A 23,598-nucleotide genomic window follows, 5' to 3' on the forward strand; every position below is an offset into this window, starting at 1 on the left:
GTCACGTGGTGTGGCAGCCACATTGGTTTCAAGGAAAATATTTATAAAATTATATTTCAGAAACCGTTGGAGCGATCGATGCGAAACTTTGTAATTGTGATCCACTGCCCTTGCTCCATGCTAATGCAACTTGATTCACATCGATCCGTAAAGTGGTTTTGGAGGAAAAGGTTTTTTCTTTAATTTTCAGTTTTCAAACTAACATGGCTACCAAACTTCGTGACCTATGGCATTGAAAATTTGGATTCTGCCCACATTTTGGTAGGGGATCGTGTGTGAAGTTTCGTTTTGATCAGATAAGGTTCATTTTTCTATCAAATATGGCTGCCACACCACATGCATGACCTATGATGTCATAATTTTCAGACTGTATGCAGCAATAGGGTTAGATGATATTTTGGTAAATTTGGCTTCAAAGGGATAAGCGGTTCCAGAGAAAATATTATTTAATATTTTTATTCAATCCAATATGGCCACTGAACCACATGACATCAATTATTCTTGATTACCCGAGTATCAACGAGGCATGCTGAATAGGTGTGTGAAGTTTTCCCTCAGTCTATCCAGCCGTTATGGAGAAGAAGATTTTTTAAAGGTTTTCGGGTAAATCCAGAATGGGTGTCAGACCATGTGACCTATGATGTCATTGTTATCAAACTTTATTCGACATGGCGAGTTGATCATTTTTGTGTAGTTTCACTTTGATCTTCAAAGCGGTTCTGGAGAAGATTTTCTTTAATTTTTTTAATTTTTAAACAATATGGCTGCCAAACCATATGACGAATGACATTATAAAAAAAAATTCTGTCTCCCAATCTATACCAAGATGAACCTCGCAAATTTTCATACTGATCGAATGCACCGTTCTACTGATCAAATTTTGACCAGGACACCACTTTACCGATGACATCATCATCAAATCAACCTTATTGCCCTTGCAGAGTAGTTGCCAGTTGCGAAGTTTCAATTTTTTTCCATGGTGTGTTTCAGGAGATACAGCGGTACAAAGTTCTTCCGTTTTTTCCAACATGGCCACCACCCCCACGTGACCTATGATGTCATAATTGTCATTAGAAAATTCTGCATGAGTAGTCGCATCTATGCTGAAGATGTCATGTCGCTCCAATAAGCGGTTGCAGAGAAACCAGAGAAAATTTGCATGGATGTCCGTAATACGTATGTATGTACGGACGGACGTACGGACCGACGGACAACCTGAAAATGTAATGCCACTGGTGACTTCATCACCGGAGGCATAAAGAAGACTTAAAAAACACCCAGATTCAAAAAACATATCCAATTCTGGCTGGCACACCATGTGTCCGATCAGGTTGAAATTTAAAATATGTATTCCCCATCACCACTGGATCATACTTGTGATGTTTCACGTCAATTTAATGAAGCGGTTCAAGAGAAATAATTTTGTTAAGATTTTCACTCAATCCAATATGGCTGCCAGACCATGTGATATATCAATTATTTTCGTGAATACCCTGCTATCCCCGAGGATTGGGGACCATGTATGTGAAGTTCCCTTCAATCTGTTCAGCTGTTTTGGAGATTTTTGAAGGTTTTTTTTTTAATGGCTGTCAAACCACATGACCGATGACATCATATATTTTCTGTGCACCAAATTATCCCTCGATGACCTTCAAAATTTTTCACACTGATCGGACGTAGCATTCTACATATGCAATTACGACGTCATAACGAAGGCACATATGACATCATAAGAAAACATTCATTCCCCATGGGGAGTACTTCACATGTGCCAAGTTTCAATTTCTTCTATGGTGCAGTTTCGGAGATACAGAGGTCCTAAGTTTTTCCTATTTTCAAACATGGCTGCCCCACCACGTGGCCCATGACGTCATAATTATCATTAAAACATTCTACATGAGTTGTCACTCCTACGGTGACAATGTCGCGTCAATCCCAGTTATCTGACAAGCGGTTGCAGAGAAAATTAATTTAAAAGGGAACAACGAAATGCAGATACGTACCTATGTACGTGGCCGGTTGCTTAACGCCGTTTTACATTTCCCACGGGTGGGGTAATGATACACAACATTCAACGAACAGTTTATTTAAAATGACACAGGAGCCTGCGAAGCAACCAATGCCCCCAAAATTTTAGAGTATGAAGGTCGTTTCATGCAATTATGGGTACCTGTGAACAAGGTGTCTCAAGGACAATTCCATCCCAAGATATTTCATGCTAGCATGTTTAATCTCACGCAGGACATCCCAAGGAACAAAAAGATACCAACCAATAGTGTACTGTTGGTACCAACCAATGGGGGGGGGGGGGAGCTGCACTGTGAACCCGTCCAGCCCACAGACTATCTCCTACATCCATTTTTCACCACCACCTCATCTTACCAGTTTTATTTGATCAATAATAGGACTTGCACAAAGGGTTGGTAAAACATTATACAGGGCATGGATTTTATATACTCAAAGCTATATAAAAAGGGGGGCTTGAACCTGAGTTACCCACATTATGATCGGGGCTTGAGATGACAATGGTAAACAGACGAACCATCGAAGCACTCCAGCATTGTAAATTATTTTATTATTTAACTTTGATGGTCACACGATCTCCAATTAAAAATCCACTTCCACCTTGAACCATCCTTAACGCCCTCCGGTAACTAGTGACGAACAAAAATGTGTGTGAATGGGTAATTTGGTGGGAAAGCCTGGGATCTTCACCAGGTGTTGTGCCTTTGGTGTTTGGTGTACCTTGCAGGGGATTCATGTTGGAAAGCCTCCCATGATTGCGTGATGATATATTTGGAAGGCAAATTGATGAAGATCTAAAGAAGAAAAAAAAAATAATAATTATCCAACTTCCCACCTGGTGCTTCCTTTCATTTATACCTCATTAAAACCTCAACTTTGTACTTGGTGCATTTGATTTGGTAATGCGAGAAGATGTGGGAAGATGTGGGAATAATAAGATAAAATAATATTTTTACATTTGTAAAGTTATATTTGGTCGAGTGAAAATTCATCTGTGAAAAAATGAACAATATTGATCCAGTATTGAGTACATTTATATGAATAGTATTTTATGTGTAAAACATTGTATTCGTAAATCCACGGTGGTTAAACTGCCAGTGTCACAATTGGGAACACGTGGGTGAGAGAGAGCATTAACATTGTGATATCACCATTGGGGGGCATCTTCATTAACATTGTGACATCACCATAGGGGGGCATCTATATTAACATTGTGACATCACCATAGGGGGGCATCTATATTAACATTGTGACATCACCATAGGGGGGCATCTATATTAACATTGTGACTTCACCATAGGGAGGCATCTATATTAACATTGTGACTTCACCATAGGGAGGCATCTATATTAACATTGTGACTTCACCATAGGGAGGCATCTATATTAACATTGCGACATCACCATAGGGGGCCATCTATATTAACATTGTGACATCACCATAGGGGGCCATCTATATTAACATTGTGACATCACCATAGGGGGCCATCTATATTAACATTGTGACATCACCATAGGGGGCCATCTATATTAACATTGTGACATCACCATAGGGGGCCATCTATATTAACATTGTGACATCACCATAGGGGGCCATCTATATTAACATTGTGACATCACCATAGGGGGCCATCTATATTCACATTGTGACATCACCATAGGGGGCCATCTATATTAACATTGTGACATCACCATAGGGGGCATCTTTATTAACATGGGGGCATCTATATTAACATTGTGACATCACTATAGGGGGCCATCTATATTAACATTGTGACATCACTATAGGGGGCCATCTATATTAACATTGTGAATAACCCAGAATAAAAGAATATATAAATAAAAACAACCCAGATGAAAAACTTAAAATAATTCTGGCTAACAGACTATGCATCCGATCAAGTTGAAATTTAAAACAAATATTCCCCATCACTACAAGATCATAATTGTGAAGTTTCACATCGAAAAATGAAGGGGTTCAAGAGAAATGATTTTTTAAAAAGATTTTCGCTCAATCCAATATGACTGCCAGACCATGTGACATAAATTATTCGTGAATACCCTGGTATCTCCAAGGCTTATGGAGCATGTGTGTAAAGTTTCCCCTCAATCTGTCCAGCTGATCTGAAGAAGATTTTTTAATGGTTTTATGGTAGATACAATACGGCTGCCAAACCATGTGTCCTATGACGTCATATGTGTGAACGTTTTGTTCCTCATGGATAGGCGGTCATACCTGTAAAGTTTCGCCTTGATCTGTTTAGTCTTTTCAGAGAAGTTTTTGAATGTTTAAATATGGCAGGGTGTATTGCTCGCCTTCCATCACTTCCCTCTCGTCAAATGGCATCACAGCAGACCCTGGTCGTGAGAAGGCTGAATGTTTCAATTCTGTGTTTGTTTCCAAACCTTCTGTCCCCAAACCCTTACTCTCGGTGCCCGTCCTTCCCTGCCATACCCAACTGCTCCTGGATTCTGTCTTTTGCACCTGAGAATGTTCTTTCAACCCTCGACTCTGACTCTGCAACTGGACCGGACGACATCAGCTCACGTGTCCTAAAAACCTGCTTTGCTACTCTTGCACTTCCTCTCTAGGCCCCTTGCACCCAGTCATTTGCCCTAGGTCATCGTCCATCTGCTTGGAAATCTGCCAACATCATTGCATTACATAAAAAAGGTGCAAAAACGAATCCCCTCAACGACAGACCAATCAGCTTACTTCCAATCATCAGCAAGGTCATGGAATCCATCATCGCAGTTAACATCAAATCCTTCCTTTCCCCCAACTGCCTCAACTCAGATCACCAATTTGATTTCAGACCAGGTCACTCCACCTTGGACGCGCTGCTTCTACTCACCCAACAATGTATGAAGACCCTCAATGTCAGAGATGAGATCAGGGCCGTCTCTCTGGACCTATCTTGAGCTTTTGATACAGTCTGGCATCCTGCCTTACTCTCCAAACCCTGCCTATGGCATCCAACGCCAACTCCACAAATTAATTACTGACTTCCTTCACTCGTTGCTAATGTGTGGCTCTCAACGTAACCCGTTCTTCTCCTTTTCTTGTCCTCCCCCTGTCAAGGATGGAGTGTCCCAAGGTTCTGAGCCCAGTCTTGTTCATCTTGCTATTTTAACTTGCTATTCTTAGAATCTCTAATCTCTATCCATATAGAATCACCACCATCTCAAATTAATTCCCTCCTTCATGTCATCCCTTTCTCTCAATACAGTTCTGTCTTTCACTAAAGATTGCTGCTACTTCTCCCTTTTTAGCTTATCAGGAATTTAAATTCCAGATTAGGTATTGTCATCGCGCACCGTCCGTCTGTCTGTCCCCTTTTTCGACTTCTCTGGCCAAACCGCTGGGTCGGTCCAGCTGAAATTTGGTAAAAACGTTGCTCTCATGACTGGTAACAGGAATTGCAAAGCTTGTTCCAGTCACATGACTTTAAGTTGCTCAAAATGGCCGACTGAGTAAATGTCTTCAAAAATCTGCTTCTCAAGACCCACCAGTCAGAATGATACCAAATTTGGGTTACAACATTAGGCCAGGGTCGGGATGTTAACCTGGGGAGGTAATGCCGATCAAATGATCGGAAGTGTGTCAAAATGGCTGACTGAGGTCAATTCTTGGGAAAATCACGTAAATTCCTTCCAAAATCTGCTTCTCCAGACCCACCAGTCAGAATGCTACCTAATTTGAGTTACAACATTAGGCCAGGGTAGGGATGTTAACCTGGGGAGGTAATGTCGATCAAATGATCGGAAGTGTGTCAAAATGGCCGACTGAGGTCAATTCTTGGGAAAATCACGTAAATTCCTTTCAAAATCTGCTTTTCCAGGCCCACCAGTCAGAATGCTACCAAATTTGGGTTACAACATTAAGCCAAGGCTCAAATAAGTGGCAGGTCTAGTCGTTCGATTTTTATACATGGTCTAGGCTCATGGAAGAGCTAGGACACAGAAGCGATCAGGACACAACATAACAAAGGGAACATCAGGAGAAAGGGGAAATGCCAATAGCAGGGTGGAGGGAGAAGGTAGATGGAGATGGACAAACAAGGGATGCAGATAACGATGAGGGTTAGGGGAGAACGCAAGGGGTGGACAAGATGGACACATAAGAAAAAATTGGGGAGGGTGGGAGTGGTTTAACGGATGTAGAAAATATCATGATTTTGGATGGGAATGATTTTAGATGGTGATGAACAGCTATCTTGAAGAACGGGAGAGAAGAATGAGATTGAAAAGAGTGTGGAAAGTGGTTCCATAGGTGGGAGAAAAGGAGAATAAATGAGCGGAGGTGAGAAGTGGTTCTGAATTGAGGCCGTTTCACGAGAAGGGGGTTGCTGATGGACCGTGTGCATCCTGCATATCTGCAGATACCTGGAGGGGGGGGTGAAAACGGAGAGGGCAGAGGGGGCAAGGACAGAAATGAGGAGTAACAAGACAGAGAAGTGGGAGCCCATAGACTCAGCTTCATCTCGAGAGATTCAAATGATCTTGAAAGTCTTGGTTACCAAGGCATCAAGCTGAGCAAGATGTGAGACAGGTGAGCCAGCCCAGAGGGGAGAGGAGTACTCCATCAAGATGCAGAAGAAAGCCTTATATGTAGGTGGATAGGAGCCCAGGTGTGCCAAGCATGGACTTACTTTGTATGACGGAGGATGCCCAGTCAGCATCTGGCTTTGGAGGCCAACTTTTAAATGCAGCTGGCCCAACAGAGATCATGGCTGAGAGTGAGACCCAAGCATTTGAGTGATTGAACCTCTTTGAGAGGGTTGTTGAGAAAGTAGATAGGAGGGTTTGCAGAACAGTCCTTTTGGAGAAGGAGAGAGGGTGAGTATGTGGGATTTCTCAGGATTGAAAGACATGTTGCAAGTGTTTGACCAGTTTACGATTTTGTGAAGGTCTGAGGAGGAGGGAAGAGGCTGCTGCCTGTCTGTCAGAAGGATGCGGGATATCATGGCAGAGAGTGGAATCATCAGTAAAGAGATAAAGAGGATTTTTCAGAGAGTCAGTGACATCATTGATGAAGATTTGGAATAGGACAGGGCCGAGAACACTGTCTTGGGTTATTCCAGCCTTGACAGGGAGAGGGGATGAAAGGGTTTTGTTGAGAGCCACACGTTGACTACGAGAGTAGAGGAAGTCAGTAATCTGAGAGTGGAGTTGGCCTTGGATTCCATCGGCAGACAGTTTGGAGAGCAAGGCAGGATGCCAGACTGTATCAAAACCTCGAGACAGGTCCAAAAGATGGCCCTGATCTCCTAATTTCAGGAGTTTCCGCATATTTTTGGTTACTTCCTTTGGTTCCAGAAGCCTCAGGGTTTAAAAAAAACTTCCACATAGCAGGGAAAATGTTTCAGCGATGCCATGGCATGGATCTGTACTCTCGTGAAGACCTGTGATGTATAAAATGGTTGCACACGCAGGTCTGTTACCTGTTTGCAATAAAAAAAAAAATCAAAAGCATCCTCCTACTTATGGTAAGATCTTGCATAATATATTTGACAAATTTGTGAAGATAAACTAAATTAGTACGCAGCAAGTTTTGAAGGAAGTGTAAATGTTAAGAACTCTGAAACTTAAACATGCCAGCAAAATTGTGTCATGGAAACAGGAATCAAAAGAGAGCTGGAAGGAAAAACTTTGTTACAAGAATACTTGTATAAAATTGGTCCCACAACTGCTTCGTTATGAAAGTCCCCTGGAGATCATCTGCTTTGCAGGATAAATATAAGCTGACAGCCTGAGCTGCTCATAAGAGGTTTGCGTCTCAGCTCAGCCAAGACGGATGCCTACCAACAAAGATAAGCCAGTTAGCAGATATGGTTCTCTCCAGGCGAGCAGAAACCCGAGCCATCACACTGCTCCACAACTGTCCAAGACCTATGTGTTTATAATGGGTCTTTGTTCCTGAAAACAAGTCGAGGTCTGTCGCTGCGTGTCCAGCAGCAATTGCCGTTGTTATTTACAAACGGGGACATAAAGAACAAGAGAACAAGTTGCCACGGATGAAACTCGGCTTTAAGAGGCAGTGCTTGTCATTTTCTCAAATCTAGCATTTCAAACCGATGTGGACGTGGTGCTCAAAAACATCTCAAACACAATCCAAGCACATGGTCTGGGTGAAAACATCTTTTTTTTTTAGCATCTTTGGAGAAAGTTTTTCAATGGGAGATCCAGGAACCCCTGGGGATCTGGGAAAAACGTTCAACATGAAGGGTTTCTTTTGTAGACACATTCTAGGCTCATGGAACATCTATGATGCGGAACATACCAGAGTGGAAGGTGACAAAACACACCGTGAGAATGAGAGAGGAAGAGAGGGGGAGGAGAGCGGAGGAAGACAGGGATCGGTGAACAAGATGGACACAAGCTCGAGAATATTGAGAGGATGAAAGAAATGGAAGGGGAAAATCGGGGATTCAAGCTATGGAGGAAATCGATGAAGAATGGGTGAAGGGAGGAGACAATAACCTGGAGAGGAAGAGGGTGACATTGAGGAGGATTAATGAGAGTATTAAAGATCATGGGTCGAGATTAGGGAAGCAACCTGAGGGTTTGTGAGCTATCCATGCAGGGATGAAATGCAAAGATAGGAAGGAAGAAGCAGTATGAGAGACAGGCATTTGGGAATGAGAATAAAGAGATTATGAAACATTTTGAATTGTGATTTGTATTTCATAAGATTGGAGTTGACCGTGTGATGGAAGGAGGAAAGAATAATGAGATTGGGATCGAATGACTCAGAAATAACAAGGAATTAATGACTTCATTTTTTTTTTTTTTTTTTTTTGGAATTTAAATCCCTGTTCAATGGATTATAATTTATAATTGACTGAAAAAGTGAGAAAAACTAGAACAGCACTCGGTAGAGCGCATTCCTCTGCCAGGCTGAACAGTTTCGGTTTTTGGATCTGATGATAGGCCACATCTGGATCAGGATCTTCACTAAAATCAAACTGATTCTTCCTTCTCACACCCCCAACCTGCCCACCAAGTTTCGTCCGAATCCGTTCATAACTTTTTTGAGATATCTGGTATATGTCGGTTTTAGCCCTGTTGCTCAATGGTGAAGAACCACTTTTAAAAACTCCAGGATTCAGATCCAGATCTTCAGCAGAATCGAACGAATTCGTCCTTGTCACACAGCCAACCTCTCGACTAAATTTTGTCCGAATGCATTCATAACTTTTTCAGATATCCTGTTCACAGACAGACACACAGGGTTGAAAACATTACCTCCGCCCACCTTCGGTGGCAGAGGTGAAAGAAAAAAAAAAGAGGACCACTGGACCTGTAGCTTATCTGAGCCCTGGCCTCGTGTTGTAACCCAAATTTGATAGCATTCTGACTGGTGGGTCTGTAGAAGAAGATTTTTTAAACGAGGTAATGTGATTTTCCCAAAAGTTGACTAAATCGGTCATTTTGAAACACTTCTGGTCAGGTGATCCGCACGAGGAGGAGATTGAGACCATACTCTGTACAGAGCGTTGGTGCTGCCTAAGCAGTCTCCTTGGCGATTGCGAACAATCCTGGATGGGTTACTACTCCGACACAGGGTACCAGCAAGCTGGCACTCATTTTTCCGACCTCGGAAGGATGACAGGCAGTGTCAACCCCACCTGGTATTAATTCAACAACCAAGTGGGATTTGAACTCAGGATCCCAGGATCCCAAATGCACCACCATAACCATTCAGCCAACACCAGGCATGTGGCCTTATGTTACAACCCAAATTTGGTCACGCTCTGACTGGTGGAACAGGAGAAGATTTTTGAAGGAATTTATACGATTTTCCTAAAAATTGACTACGTCGACCATTTTGAAACACTTCTGGTCATGTGATCGGCATGACCAACGCAATCCAACATCCCTACCCCGGCCTAATGTTGTAACTCATGTGTTAATTAAGCAAATAATATCCCAGCATGCTTAGGGCCATGTATAAAAATATGACCACTGGACCTGTAGCTTATCTGGGCCTTGACCTAATCCATCCATCGGGACCAGACTCTGTGCAGAGCGTTGGTGCTGCCTGAGCAGTCTCCTTGGCTATTGGGCACAATCCTGGACGGGTCGCCACTCCGACGCAGAGTACCAGCAAGCTGGCACTCATTTTGCCAACCTCGGAAGGATGACAGGTAGAGTCAACCCCACCTGGTATTAATTCAACAGCCAAGTGGGATTTAAACTCAGGATTCTAGGATCCCAAGCCCAACAGCCTAACTTGGCCTAATGTTGTAACCTGAATTTGGTAGCGTTCTGACTGGTGTGTCTGGAGAAGAAGATGTTTGACGAAATTTACTAATTTGGCCATTTTGACCAACTTCAAGTCAAGTGACCGGAAGGAGCTTTGCAATTCCTGCTACCAGTCGCGAGAGGAATATTGCTGCCAAATTTCAGCCGGATCGGCCAGGCAGTTTGCACGTTTAAGTCGAAAAAGGAGACGGACGGATGGTGTGCGATGACAATACCTTACTTATCTGGAATGTAAATTACAGATAAGCAAAAAATGTATTGGGCCTGATATGTTCTCGTGAACAAGGGCCTTGTGTGGCGGTGATATGCGCTCTACCGAGTGCCCTTCTAGTATTACATATAATTATTCACCGTTGTTTATGGAAGGGAGATCGAGGCTCACCTTTTCAGTGTCAGAAATTGATCGTGTGTGTGTGTGTGTGTGTGTGTGTGTGTGTGTGTGTGTGTGTGTGTGTGTGTGTGTGTGTGTGTGTGTGTTGACTTAACAGTTAAGGTGGCTAGCTCAGGATCTTAGGGTCCGAAGTTTGAGCTCCTGTCATGCGGTTCAAATAACACCAGGTGGGTTGACTCTGTCCGTCATTCTTCCAAGGTCGGCAAAATGAGTACCAGCTAACTGGCTAACCCTGACAACCATTCGAGTCTCCTGCGTTGGAGTGGTGACCCGTCCAGGACTGTAATCCTCAGACCAATATAACTGCCTTGGCAGCCCAATGCACCTCACAGCATGAAAGGAATGTTTATTAGCCCCCGTTGGACTTAGTCCGAAATGGGGGCTGATGGATTGTCTCGATTTTCGTGGCTGTGCGTGCGTAGGTCTGCAATCATATCTCGGACATGTATGGACCGGTTATTCAAACTTGGCACACAGGCAAGGAATGATGGCTGACATGTGTACGCCATTCATTTTTGACATCAGATCAAAGATGGCCGACTGGTGGCCATTTCAGTTGTAAAAAAAACCACGATGTTGAACACGTCCTTAACCATTTCTTGGACATGCATTTATCGATGTTGTTCAAGCTTGGCAAACAGGCACATCATATATTTAAGAGATCAGATCCAAGATGGCCGACTGGCGGCCATTTTGTTACTTAAATGTGTCCCCAACCATTTCTCAGACACGCCTAGTCCGACTTTGTTCAAAATTGGCACAAGCACAGTACATGATGGCATACACGTGCCCCTCACTTTATTTTACGATCTGATCAAAGATGGATGACTGGAAAACTGGCAGCCATTTTAGTTGTACATAAATATGGGCTAGCCCTCTACCCCTGCGCAGTAAATTTATGAAAATAGAGGCTATGACATTTTATGTCTATTTTACTTGTTAATGTGTGTGGTTGTGGGTGGGGATCTTCATCAAAATTGAATCAATTTGTTCTTGTTACCCATGAAAAGTGTTCACCAAGTTTCATCAATCAAAATCAGGCCATAACTTGAAATAACATGCTACTTATTGTTTTTGGCCCTACCTCTCAACGGTGAAGAACCACTTGAAAAATTCTAGTATCCGGATCTTCACCAAAATCTATCAAAATCTTCACCAAGCATCGCTATCACACACCCAACCTATCCACCAAATTTCGTCCTAATCCATAAACAACTTTTTGAGATATCCTGTTCACAAACAAAGAAACAACAAAGATGTCATTCAGAAATCTCACCGAAGTTGTTGACCTTTTGACCTGAAAAACAATAGGCTTCTTCCTCATCACAAACTGTACCATGTGGTGAAGTTTCGTGAAGATTGGTTTAAAATTGTGACCTGTAGGCGATAAACAGACAGACAAACAGACAGAATAACAAAATCGACCAACCAATAAACTTGAAAAATCTTCGATTTTACAAGTAGCAAGAAAAAGACGTCGTGCAGAGCATGATACTTGCAAAATCCACCCCCTCTCCAAAGGTTGCCATGGATACATTCAAATTGTCGATTTCATCAAGATTAAAATTCACAATCTTATTCAAAGCTTAGGTCAATTGGATCAAAATTGACGATTTTTCAGATTCAAATTTGATTTCAGAAATTTTATCTTGAGTTGACCTTTGCCCTCAAAAAGAGTTGCTTTCCCGATTCAGTGATAAACTGCGCAAATCCTGTTCAACTTTCAAGTTAATAGGATGTAAATTGATTTTTCAGTTGAAAATTGATGATTTTCGAAGTTTGACCTTCAATTGACCTTTTGACCTCAAAAATAGTTGGTTTCCCAATTGACGCAATATGCAAATATTGTTCAAATTTCAAGTCAATCATTATAAAAATGACGATTTTAGAAATTTGACCTTTGACCTCAAAATCAATAGGCTTCTCAGTTAAGACTACGTCTACAACTTAGTAAAGTTTCATGATGATTGGTTTAGAATTGTGACCTTGAGGCGACAGACAGACATACAGACAAACAGATATTGGTGAAAATGCATCCTCCGTCCTCCTTCGGTGACAGAGGTAATTATGGACGACGTCAACAACATAATCCTGAATATTTTATTTTCAACTCAAAAAGGGTTCGGGAATCACTCCATATTAAATGTTTTTTAAGCAGCTGGGAATATCATCCACCACATGCAAAAATGTTAGAGCAATGCAACAAGCCACAAACTTTTAAACTGCGGTGATGAAGTCATCGTGAAACCGAACAATAAATCATTTCATGTGACAGTGGGTTTGTGGAAGCAATGTTACATAAAACTCTACAACCAATTGCCTGTTTCGCAATTTCACAATCACAAGTCAGACATCTTGATTTTCATGTGGTGTTATTTTTGTTTTCTCCGCGTGAAGGCCCAAGTTTGATGTTCAAGTCCCAGAGTGTGAATCAGGCCATTTTCCTTCCGAAAACGAGTTTCAATGCAATCCCGACGGATGAGAAGCGGTGTGTTCAGATGAGCTCTTCTGTGCCAGCACTCGATAGTTCACTCACTTTGGTGCTAAACAAAAGGAACTCTTGGCTCTACACAATGTGTAGTACAAGTGCCACTGGCAAAGCAACTGCAAACCACTTAATACAAAATAAACCGTTGCTGCTTTAAAGATTGAAACACAAGTAAAGTTGTAAGCATTCCAAGCTCTATTCTTTGCGGCAGACAAAAAAAAGAAAAAGAAAAAAAAAAAGCAAATTAAAGTCTCGAATTTTTAAAAGGTATTAAAAAAACAAAACAAATGAGGTACCTTTGCATCATCTCGAGTTTGAAAACAAATGCATAAAGTGCTTAAATAGACACAACTTACATTCAAATACAACTCATGTATCGTTTGGCGAAATCAAATGGTGACTCGACACGTGGAACACGAGACGCTCAACTCCGAGAAAAGTGAAACAAAGCTGAATAAAAATAAACTTACTTCGGCAGAAAGGTACAAACAAAGCAGTAAATGTTTTATTGAACATCACCCAGTGATTATAAAATAAGAATGAACATCCCAAATAAACATCACATGGATCGAGCGGTTTCCAAAACCCCTGGGTAACTGGCAAAACACCCAAAACCTCTTTCCATGACCAGGTGTGAATTCGGAGTCGAAACACACCGTTTGTGGGATAGTATTGAAAAAACAAGGTTATTTGTAATTTCATCTCCTTCGTAGAGTACGAACATCCTATTCCGTAGATTACGTTTATTCGCCGTCGGAAAAATGAAAACAAAAAACGTACAAAAAACATTTACAGGATGTTTGCAGATGATCTATAGTTATCCTTCAAAGAGATGGACCAAATGAGTGAGGATAGGAAGATTATAGAAAAACAATCACGTGTAGTGACCATGTGCAGCTATCAAGTGCAGCGATCATGTGTAGTGACCATGTGTAGCGATGTAGCTATCAAGTGCAGAGATGGTGTGCGGCGATCATGTGTAGTGACCATGTGCAGCTATGTAGCTATCAAGTGCAGTGATGGTGTGTGGCAATCATGTGTGGTGACCAAGTGTATCGATGGTGTGCGGCGATCATGTGTAGTGACCATGTGTAGCGATGTAGCTACCAAGTGCAGCGATGGTGTGCGGCGATTATGTGTAGTGACCATGTGTAACAATGTAGCTATCAAGTGCAGCGATGGTGTGCGGTGATTATGTGTAGTGACCATGTGTAGTGATGTAGCTATCAAGTGCAGTGATGGTGTGCGACGATCATATGTTGTGACCATGTGCAGCTATGTAGCTATCAAGTGCAATGATGGTGTGTGGCAATCATGTGTGATGACCAAGTGTATCGATGGTGTGCGGCGATCATGTGGAGTGACCATGTGTAGCGATGTAGCTATCAAGTGCGGCGATGGTGTGCGGCGATCATGTGTAGTGACCATGTGCAGCGATCGTGTGCGGTGATCATGTGTAGTGACCATGTGCAGTGATGTAGCTATCAGGTGCAGAGATGGTGTGTGGCGATCCTGTGTAGTGACCATGTGTGTCGATGGCGTGCGGTGATCATGTGGAGTGACCATGTGCAGTGATGTAGCTATCAAGTGCAGAGATGGTGTGTGGCAATCATGTGTGGTGACCAAGTGTATCGATGGTGTGCGGCGATCATGTGTAGTGACCATGTGTAGCGATGTAGCTACCAAGTGCAGCGATGGTGTGCGGCGATTATGTGTAGTGACCATGTGTAACAATGTAGCTATCAAGTGCAGCGATGGTGTGCGGTGATTATGTGTAGTGACCATGTGTAGCGATGTAGCTATCAAGTGCAGTGATGGTGTGCGACGATCATATGTTGTGACCATGTGCAGCTATGTAGCTATCAAGTGCAATGATGGTGTGTGGCAATCATGTGTGATGACCAAGTGTATCGATGGTGTGCGGCGATCATGTGGAGTGACCATGTGTAGCGATGTAGCTATCAAGTGCGGCGATGGTGTGCGGCGATCATGTGTAGTGACCATGTGCAGCGATCGTGTGCGGTGATCATGTGTAGTGACCATGTGCAGTGATGTAGCTATCAGGTGCAGAGATGGTGTGTGGCGATCCTGTGTAGTGACCATGTGTGTCGATGGCGTGCGGTGATCATGTGGAGTGACCATGTGCAGTGATGTAGCTATCTAGTGCAGAGATGGTGTGTGGCAATCATGTGTGGTGACCAAGTGTAGCGATGGTGTGCGGTGATCATGTGTAGTGACCATGTGTAGCGATCGTGTGCGGTGATCATGTGTAGTGACCATGTGCAGTGATGTAGCTATCAGGTGCAGAGATGGTGTGTGGCGATCTTGTGTAGTGACCATGTGTGTCGATGGTGTGCGGTGATCATGTGGAGTGACCATGTGCAGCGATGTAGCTATCAGGTGCAGAGATGGTGTGTGGCAATCATGTGTAGTGACCATGTTGTTTTGATGGTGTGCGGTGATCATGTGGAGTGACCATGTGCAGCGATGTAGCTCCAAAGTACAGTGATGGTGTGTGGCGATCATGTGTAGTGACCATGTGCAACGATGTAGCTATCAAGTGCAGCAATGGTGTGCGGCGATCATGTGTAGTGACCTTGTGCAGCGATGTTGCTATCAAGTGCAGCAATGGTGTGCAGTGATGATGTCTAGTGACCATGTGCAGCGATGTAGCTATCAAGTGCAGCAATGGTGTGCGGCGATTATGTGTAGTCGCCATTTGTAGCAATGTAGCTATCAAGTGCAGCGATGGTGTGCGGTGATTATGTGTAGTGACCACGTGTAGCGATGTAGCTTTCAAGTGCAGCGATGGTGTGCGGTGATCATATGTAGTGACCATGTGCAGCTATGTAGCTATCAAGTGCAGCGATAGTGTGTGGCGATCATGTCTAGTGACCATGTGCAACAATGTAGCTATCAAGTGCAGCGATGGTGTGTGGCAATCATGTGTAGTGACCATGTGCAACGATGTGACTGCAAGTGCAGCAATGGTGTGCGGTGATCATGTGTAGTGACCATGTGCAGCGATGTAGCTATCAAGTGCAGCGATGGTGTGCGGAAATCATGTGTAGTGATGTAGCTATCAAGTGCAGCGATGGTGTGCGGCGATCATGTGTAGCGATTGTGTGAGCAATCGTGTGCAGTGATCCTGTGCAGTGATGTAGCTATCAAGTGTAGCGATGATGTGCGGTGATCATGTGTAGTGATGTAGCGATCATGTGTAGTGATGTATCGATCATGTGTAGTGATGTAGCGATCATGTGCAGCGATGGTATGCGGTGATCATGTGTAGCGATGTAGCGATCATGTGTAGTGATGTAGCGATCATGTGAAGTGATGTAGCTATCATGTGCAGTGATGTAGCTATCAAGTGGAGCGATGGTGTGCGGTGATCATGTGTAGTGACCATGTGCAGTGATGTAGCTATCAGGTGCAGAGATGGTGTGTGGCGATCTTGTGTAGTGACCATGTGTGTCGATGGTGTGCGGTGATCATGTGGAGTGACCATGTGCAGCGATGTAGCTATCAGGTGCAGAGATGGTGTGTGGCAATCATGTGTAGTGACCATGTTGTTTTGATGGTGTGCGGTGATCATGTGGAGTGACCATGTGCAGCGATGTAGCTCCAAAGTACAGTGATGGTGTGTGGCGATCATGTGTAGTGACCATGTGCAACGATGTAGCTATCAAGTGCAGCAATGGTGTGCGGCGATCATGTGTAGTGACCTTGTGCAGCGATGTTGCTATCAAGTGCAGCAATGGTGTGCAGTGATGATGTCTAGTGACCATGTGCAGCGATGTAGCTATCAAGTGCAGCAATGGTGTGCGGCGATTATGTGTAGTCGCCATTTGTAGCAATGTAGCTATCAAGTGCAGCGATGGTGTGCGGTGATTATGTGTAGTGACCACGTGTAGCGATGTAGCTTTCAAGTGCAGCGATGGTGTGCGGTGATCATATGTAGTGACCATGTGCAGCTATGTAGCTATCAAGTGCAGCGATAGTGTGTGGCGATCATGTCTAGTGACCATGTGCAACAATGTAGCTATCAAGTGCAGCGATGGTGTGTGGCAATCATGTGTAGTGACCATGTGCAACGATGTGACTGCAAGTGCAGCAATGGTGTGCGGTGATCATGTGTAGTGACCATGTGCAGCGATGTAGCTATCAAGTGCAGCGATGGTGTGCGGAAATCATGTGTAGTGATGTAGCTATCAAGTGCAGCGATGGTGTGCGGCGATCATGTGTAGCGATTGTGTGAGCAATCGTGTGCAGTGATCCTGTGCAGTGATGTAGCTATCAAGTGTAGCGATGATGTGCGGTGATCATGTGTAGTGATGTAGCGATCATGTGTAGTGATGTATCGATCATGTGTAGTGATGTAGCGATCATGTGCAGCGATGGTATGCGGTGATCATGTGTAGCGATGTAGCGATCATGTGTAGTGATGTAGCGATCATGTGAAGTGATGTAGCTATCATGTGCAGTGATGTAGCTATCAAGTGGAGCGATGGTGTGCGGTGATCATGTGTAGTGATGTAGCGATCATGTGTAGTGATGTAGCGATCATGTGTAGTGATGTAGCTATCAAGTGTAGCGATGGTGTGCGGTGATCATGTGTAGCGATCATGTGTAGTGATGTAGCAAACATGTGTAGTGATGTAGCTATCAAGTGTAGCGGTGGTGTGCGGCGATCACATGTAGTGATGTAGCGATCATGTGTAGCGATTGTGTGAGCAATCATGTGCAGTGATCCTGTCCAGTGATGTAGCTATCAAGTGTAGCGATGGTGTGCGGTGATCATGTATAGTGATGTAGCGATTGAATGCAGTGATCGTGTGTGGCGATTGTGTATAGCAATCATGTGCACACTTACATTTCATCCCAAAGTGTACGCTGTGTGTTTACTGTGCTTCTCGAAGGGGATGTCTTTTGTTTAAGGAACGATTCTTGTTCCACTCGAGCATATTCAAAAGTGTTTGCTAAGGAATAGCAGATTTACGGAAGTCGGAGCAAGAGCAGAATTTTTTATTTTTTTTAAACGATAACACTTTGAAAATCAACTATTGTCATTTGCAAAAATATTAGTACAAAAGTTTATTAGTAAATGTAGTAAATTCAAAATTGTACACCTTGCTTTTTGAACATCATGCTAACCATAAAAATGAGGACTAATGTAATACTATAGTATATAACCATCACAAGAGGAGTCTTGAACACAAACTGCTCCATCGAATGCGTGAAGCTCCGACGTCACAAACAAAATGTTGTGACATCATCAAAGTCGGTGTGTAGAAAAAGACGTTTGGGATCGCGTGGAGCAGTGCGTCATGTATTTACATCTCACATCCTTCAAACCATACTGAAACGTTAGCAGCAATAGCGAAAAATGAGGTTAAGCAACATCAAATACAGTACAGCCTGGCAAGAGGGCAACTGCCAAAAACTGATACCACGACACACCACATACCATGTGATTCACACAAAGTTACAGTCCATTCTAAACTATTCCCAAGCAAACCTGTCCAAGAAATGTTTCATGCTCATTCTGAACTACTCGACGCATTCATAGCTTGGAATACGATGGTTACCACCACAACTTTGACAAACAATCACTAATGCACAGTACTGTACTACAACAACTACAAACAAGCTTCCTTTTCGCATCCAAAAGAAAACAGAGACTACGCCCAATGCATTTACAGAAATCGGCCTACGTTCTATTTCCGTGGCTTAAGCAACATGAGGTACGGTGAAGCCCAAAAGCTGAAACGAGTTCCTGAATTTGTTTGGGACAAAATAACAAAATAAAAAAAAGAGAGAGGGTTAAGGCTCATTTTTGAGTGCAACTATTACTAACAGCAGTTGTACAAAGAATAGCAACTGCCTGTGAACAGTCGCACTGCTGTGCTGCGATAGCGATCGTTGGTAAGTGCTACGTGGTTTACGGCCACCGTCGCCAACATCCGCCACCCTCAATTCCATCTCATGGAGCATATACAGCATCATGCCAAGAGCAGAGGATTGCTGGGTAAAACCGGCAACACTGTACGCTGAGAGAAAGAGGCATTACACGTTAAAAGGACATTCAGATACATGTAGTGTGTTCCCTGAATTGTAAAGATAAAGATGATTCTCAATTGTCCTGAAAGGTGTGACATAAACTGTCAGAGCGAGTCAACAAAGCATCTTTTCTTACATCCATGGCAATCCCAAGCTTTGGATCAATTCCGTACAAAGACCAGAGAGAAATCCAAAAGACGGGCCCAGTTTATAAAGAAGGGGAAAGGAAAGAAGAACATGGATCCCCCTGAGTCCACTTTGAACTGTTGAGTGACATCACAGACCTGACAAGCTTAATAGCAGGTTGGGTAGAAAAGAAGGAAGTAATTAGGTGCAAGTGATTGTCCTGAGATTGTTTAACTGAGCTACCAACCAAGCAGAGATTTCCTTTTGAAGAAATATTTGGATAAAGGCGAGAGGATTGGGGAGATTGGCGATGTGGGGGAAAACAGGTGTACAAGTCAAAGACAAACTAGATGTCGACAGAATAAAGAGGAAATAAAACACCTTCAATGGTAAATGATTTGCCACGAGTAGAAGAGAAGCTGACAGTTCGGGCCTTACCCTTCGTCGGAGCAAAATATAAAAAAATCCAATGTAGGCAGAGTTGAAAAGGAGAAGTTGCGTGACATACGTGGCAGGTGTTCCCAATTGGCCACTTGCTCGTCATACAGAATGCAAAAGAGCAAGGAAAAAGGGAAAACGCCAAGGAACCACTTTACTGCTTCCGACCTTGTAGGACAAGGCCAATCTCTCGCTTGCAACTCCAGGCAGCTTCAGCGGTTGTGGCTGGTTTGTCCGATCATCAATAACATAGTAGAAGAGAAAAACAAGGAAGAAAGATGATGAAGAGCCATTTGTGTTTGCATGTGTCCCGTCAGGCACATGAAGGTTCTTCCACCGACGCCAGTGGACTGAGCGTGCCGAGGGAACGAAACGAGAAGATCGATGGATCACACCCAAATCGAGGAGCAGGGCAGCCACCATTCACACTCTGCCAAGATAAAACAAACACACACACACACACTGCTTAGTCTCTTGTTTTGACATTGCTTCACAATCATTTCAAAGTGAGCAATTACAATGGAGAAAGGCACACAAAAAAGCAGGCCACAAGTTCGCAATGGCCACCTGCCGACTCCAGCCACACCTTTCCCCATGAAGCTCAGCGGTTTTTGTATATAAAGTTATTAGTGGTACATATCTGGAGCGTTCTCTACTATTATTAAACAACTCCCACACCCCTGACTCCTCCATCCTATCAGACTGCCGAGCTCAGCGGTGCAGAGAAGCATGACCCACGACTGCCTGGCTTGTTCTCAGGCTGGTTTTCCTTGTGGTGGTTTGTTGCAGCCTGCCGACTGAAAATGGCAGGAAAGGTCTGCAGAATTATTTAATTTTCCAGTGTACTCCAACACTATCCACAAAATGTTAGACAAAAATCGGTGCATCCCGAGAATGTACCTGCCGAGACGAGGTGGTAACGGCCTGATGGAACTCAACCAAGTGCACAGAATGACATCTGTCAGACTGGCTGGATAGGTGAAAAGTTCAACAGACTACATTTTGTATGCAAACATGAAGACAGCAAGCCAGAGAAGATATCCCTAACCCACAGAGCAAAAAAAATCAAAAGACAGGTGCAAACGGAAGATGTCGCACATGAAACTGAAAAAGCAATGAATACAGCCCCAATGAGAGTAAAAAAAGGACAAAAGAAAATAAATAAAGCAAAATATCAACAGATACACTGTCTTCCACAAGTATTCACACCCCTCGACCTGTCACATGTTGTTGTGTTACAGCTTGGATTTAAAATGGATTAAATTTAAATTTGTCACCGATCTACACAAAATACCCCATAATGACAAAGGGAAAACAAGTTTTTAGAATTTTTTCCAAATTAATTAAAAATGAAAAGCTGAAATGTCTTGCATCAATAAGTATTCAACCCGATGAGTCAATACTTTGTAGAAGCACCTTTGGCAGTGATGACAGCTTCGAGTCTTCTTGGGTATGTCTCTATCAGCTTTGCACATCTGGATTTGGTGATTCTCTCCCATTCTTCCTTGCAGATTTGCTCAAGCTCTGTCAAGATGGATGGGGAGCGACGGTGAAGAGCAATCTTCAAGTCTTTCCACAGATTCTCAATGGGATTCAAGTCTGGGCTTTGGCTGGGCCACTCAAGGACTTTCACATTCTTGTTCTGAAGCCATTCCAGTGTTGTTTTGCTGTGCTCTATCTAATTTGAACGTCAGGCCTAACCAGCTAGTTCATGAAACATACATCCCTGATAGAAGAAGAAGCAGGAAAAGAAGGAGAAGAGGAATAAGAAGAGGAAGAAGAAGCAGATTTGCTTATGTTGGTGTTTAATAATTTAATATTAATGATAACAATGACATTGAAAACAATAATAAAATACATGGTTCTGCAATCCAAAATACGAAACAGGGAGACAGGAACCAATCTGATAGACATCGGTGGTGAGAGAAAAATGTAACTTTCATGGCCGTGATCCAGTCCACAAAAGGAAAGGTCTGAAAAAGTTAGGGAAATAGCAAACAAACAACATAACAGGCCGCAATCGATAATTATTAGACAAGTACAGGTACATTTAAAGTACACTTCCCCCATGTCAAATACATAAATAACAAATCCTCCAGTGTGTAACATCGCCGGGTGCCTTGGGCGCCCCACGATGCCGCCGTGCCGCACATGGAGACGGAATTGGGAGGGAGCGGTCTACAAGACTTGATTAATTGCATAATTAAATAAATAAATAATCGCAAAAAAAAATAATTTCTTAATGAATTGACTAATAGCATACCTAAACCACCGCGGTTTCATCCGAATGTGTAACTTTTTGAAAATTACGTAATTCATTGAAAAATGAATAAAATTAATCGATTAAATGATTAATAAATAAATTAAAAATACCATTTATATTCAAATCACTTGTTCACTGTCGTGTCCAAATGTCAGCTGCCTCACTCAAAAGGTGCCTCAGATATTGCCCAGATGAGAAATAAAAGAAAAAAAGTAATTAATAAATCGACAATAATTAAGTAATTACTCAATTAATTGATGAATCAAAAGATAAGAAAAATACCGTTTTTGCCAAAGCACATCTTCACTTTTGTTCCCAAATTTCAGCTTCCTAGCTCAAAGGATGGCTGAGATATCGCCTGGACAAGAAGAAAGAAAATAATTAATTGATTAACAATTAATTAATAAATCAAAAATACTCTTTACAGCAAAATCACTTGGTCACCGTCATGTCCAAATATCAGCTATCGAGGTCAAAAGGTGCCTGAGATATTGCCTCGATGAGAAATAAAAGAAGTCATTAATAAATTGGTAATTAAATAATTAATCAATTAATTTATGAATCAAAAAATAAAAAATACAGTTTCTGCCAAAGCACATCTTCACTTTTGTCCCCAAATTTCAGATTCCTAGATCAAAGGATGGCCGAGATATCGCCCGGACAAACAAACAAGAAAGAAAACGGAGTAAAAACAGAGTACTCCCTTTCTTTGGTGCCCGGCGATGACGTCATGTATGGCCTGGATATGGAATTGGTAAGGAGAGGTGTACAACAAACAAACGGAGTAAAAACAGAGTACTCCCTTCCTTAGGTGCCCGGCAATGACGTCATGTATCACCTGGATATGGAATTGGTAAGGAGCGGTGTACAACAAACAAACGGAGTAAAAACAGAGTACTCCCTTCCTTTGGTGCCCGGCAATGACGTCATGTATGGCCTGGATATGGAATTGGTAAGGAGCGGTGTACAACAAACAAACGGAGTAAAAACAGAGTACTCCCTTCCTTTGGTGCCCGGCAATGACGTCATGTATGGCCTGGATATGGAATTGGTAAGGAGCGGTGTACAACAAACAAACGGAGTAAAAACAGAGTACTCCCTTCCTTTGGTGCCCGGCGATGACGTCATGTATGGCCTGGATATGGAATTGGTAAGGAGCGGTGTACAACAAACAAACGGAGTAAAAACAGAGTACTCCCTTTCTTTGGTGCCCGGCGATGACGTCATGTATGGCCTGGATATGGAATTGGTAAGGAGCGGTGTACAACAAACAAACGGAGTAAAAACAGAGTACTCCCTTTCTTTGGTGCCCGGCGATGACGTCATGTATGGCCTGGATATGGAATTGGTAAGGAGCGGTGTACAACAAACAAACGGAGTAAAAACAGAGTACTCCCTTTCTTTGGTGCCCGGCGATGACGTCATGTATGGCCTGGATATGGAATTGGTAAGGAGCGGTGTACAACAAACAAACGGAGTAAAAACAGAGTACTCCCTTCCTTTGGTGCCCGGCGATGACATCAATTCCATATCCAGGCCA

The 23,598-nt window shown here is 42.9% G+C and overlaps 1 protein-coding gene across 3 annotated transcripts in view; it reads right to left on the reverse strand.

The window, feature by feature from the left end:
• Positions 1-2,400: 2,400 nt before the first annotated feature.
• LOC147022576 (uncharacterized) overlaps positions 2,401-23,598 on the reverse strand; it is a 157,321-nt gene continuing 136,123 nt past the window's right edge. The window contains exons 6-7 of one of the 3 annotated variants that reach the window (XM_085887294.1): positions 11,960-12,060; positions 2,401-2,819 (exon numbers count right to left, since the gene is read on the reverse strand). In XM_085887294.1, the coding sequence (XP_085743420.1) occupies positions 12,007-12,060 (54 nt within the window). In that variant the 3' untranslated portion in view covers positions 2,401-2,819; positions 11,960-12,006. Of the gene's footprint in view, positions 2,820-11,959; positions 12,061-12,769; positions 20,226-22,340; positions 22,417-23,598 lie in introns of those variants that run through there. The other 2 variants (XM_085887295.1, XM_085887290.1) reach the window with 2 other exon arrangements.

Source organism: Eptatretus burgeri, chromosome 7 (genome assembly GCF_056783735.1).
Source record: "Eptatretus burgeri isolate ZD-2024b chromosome 7, Ebu_testis_v1, whole genome shotgun sequence".
Classification (NCBI taxonomy): Eukaryota; Metazoa; Chordata; class Myxini; order Myxiniformes; family Myxinidae; genus Eptatretus; species Eptatretus burgeri.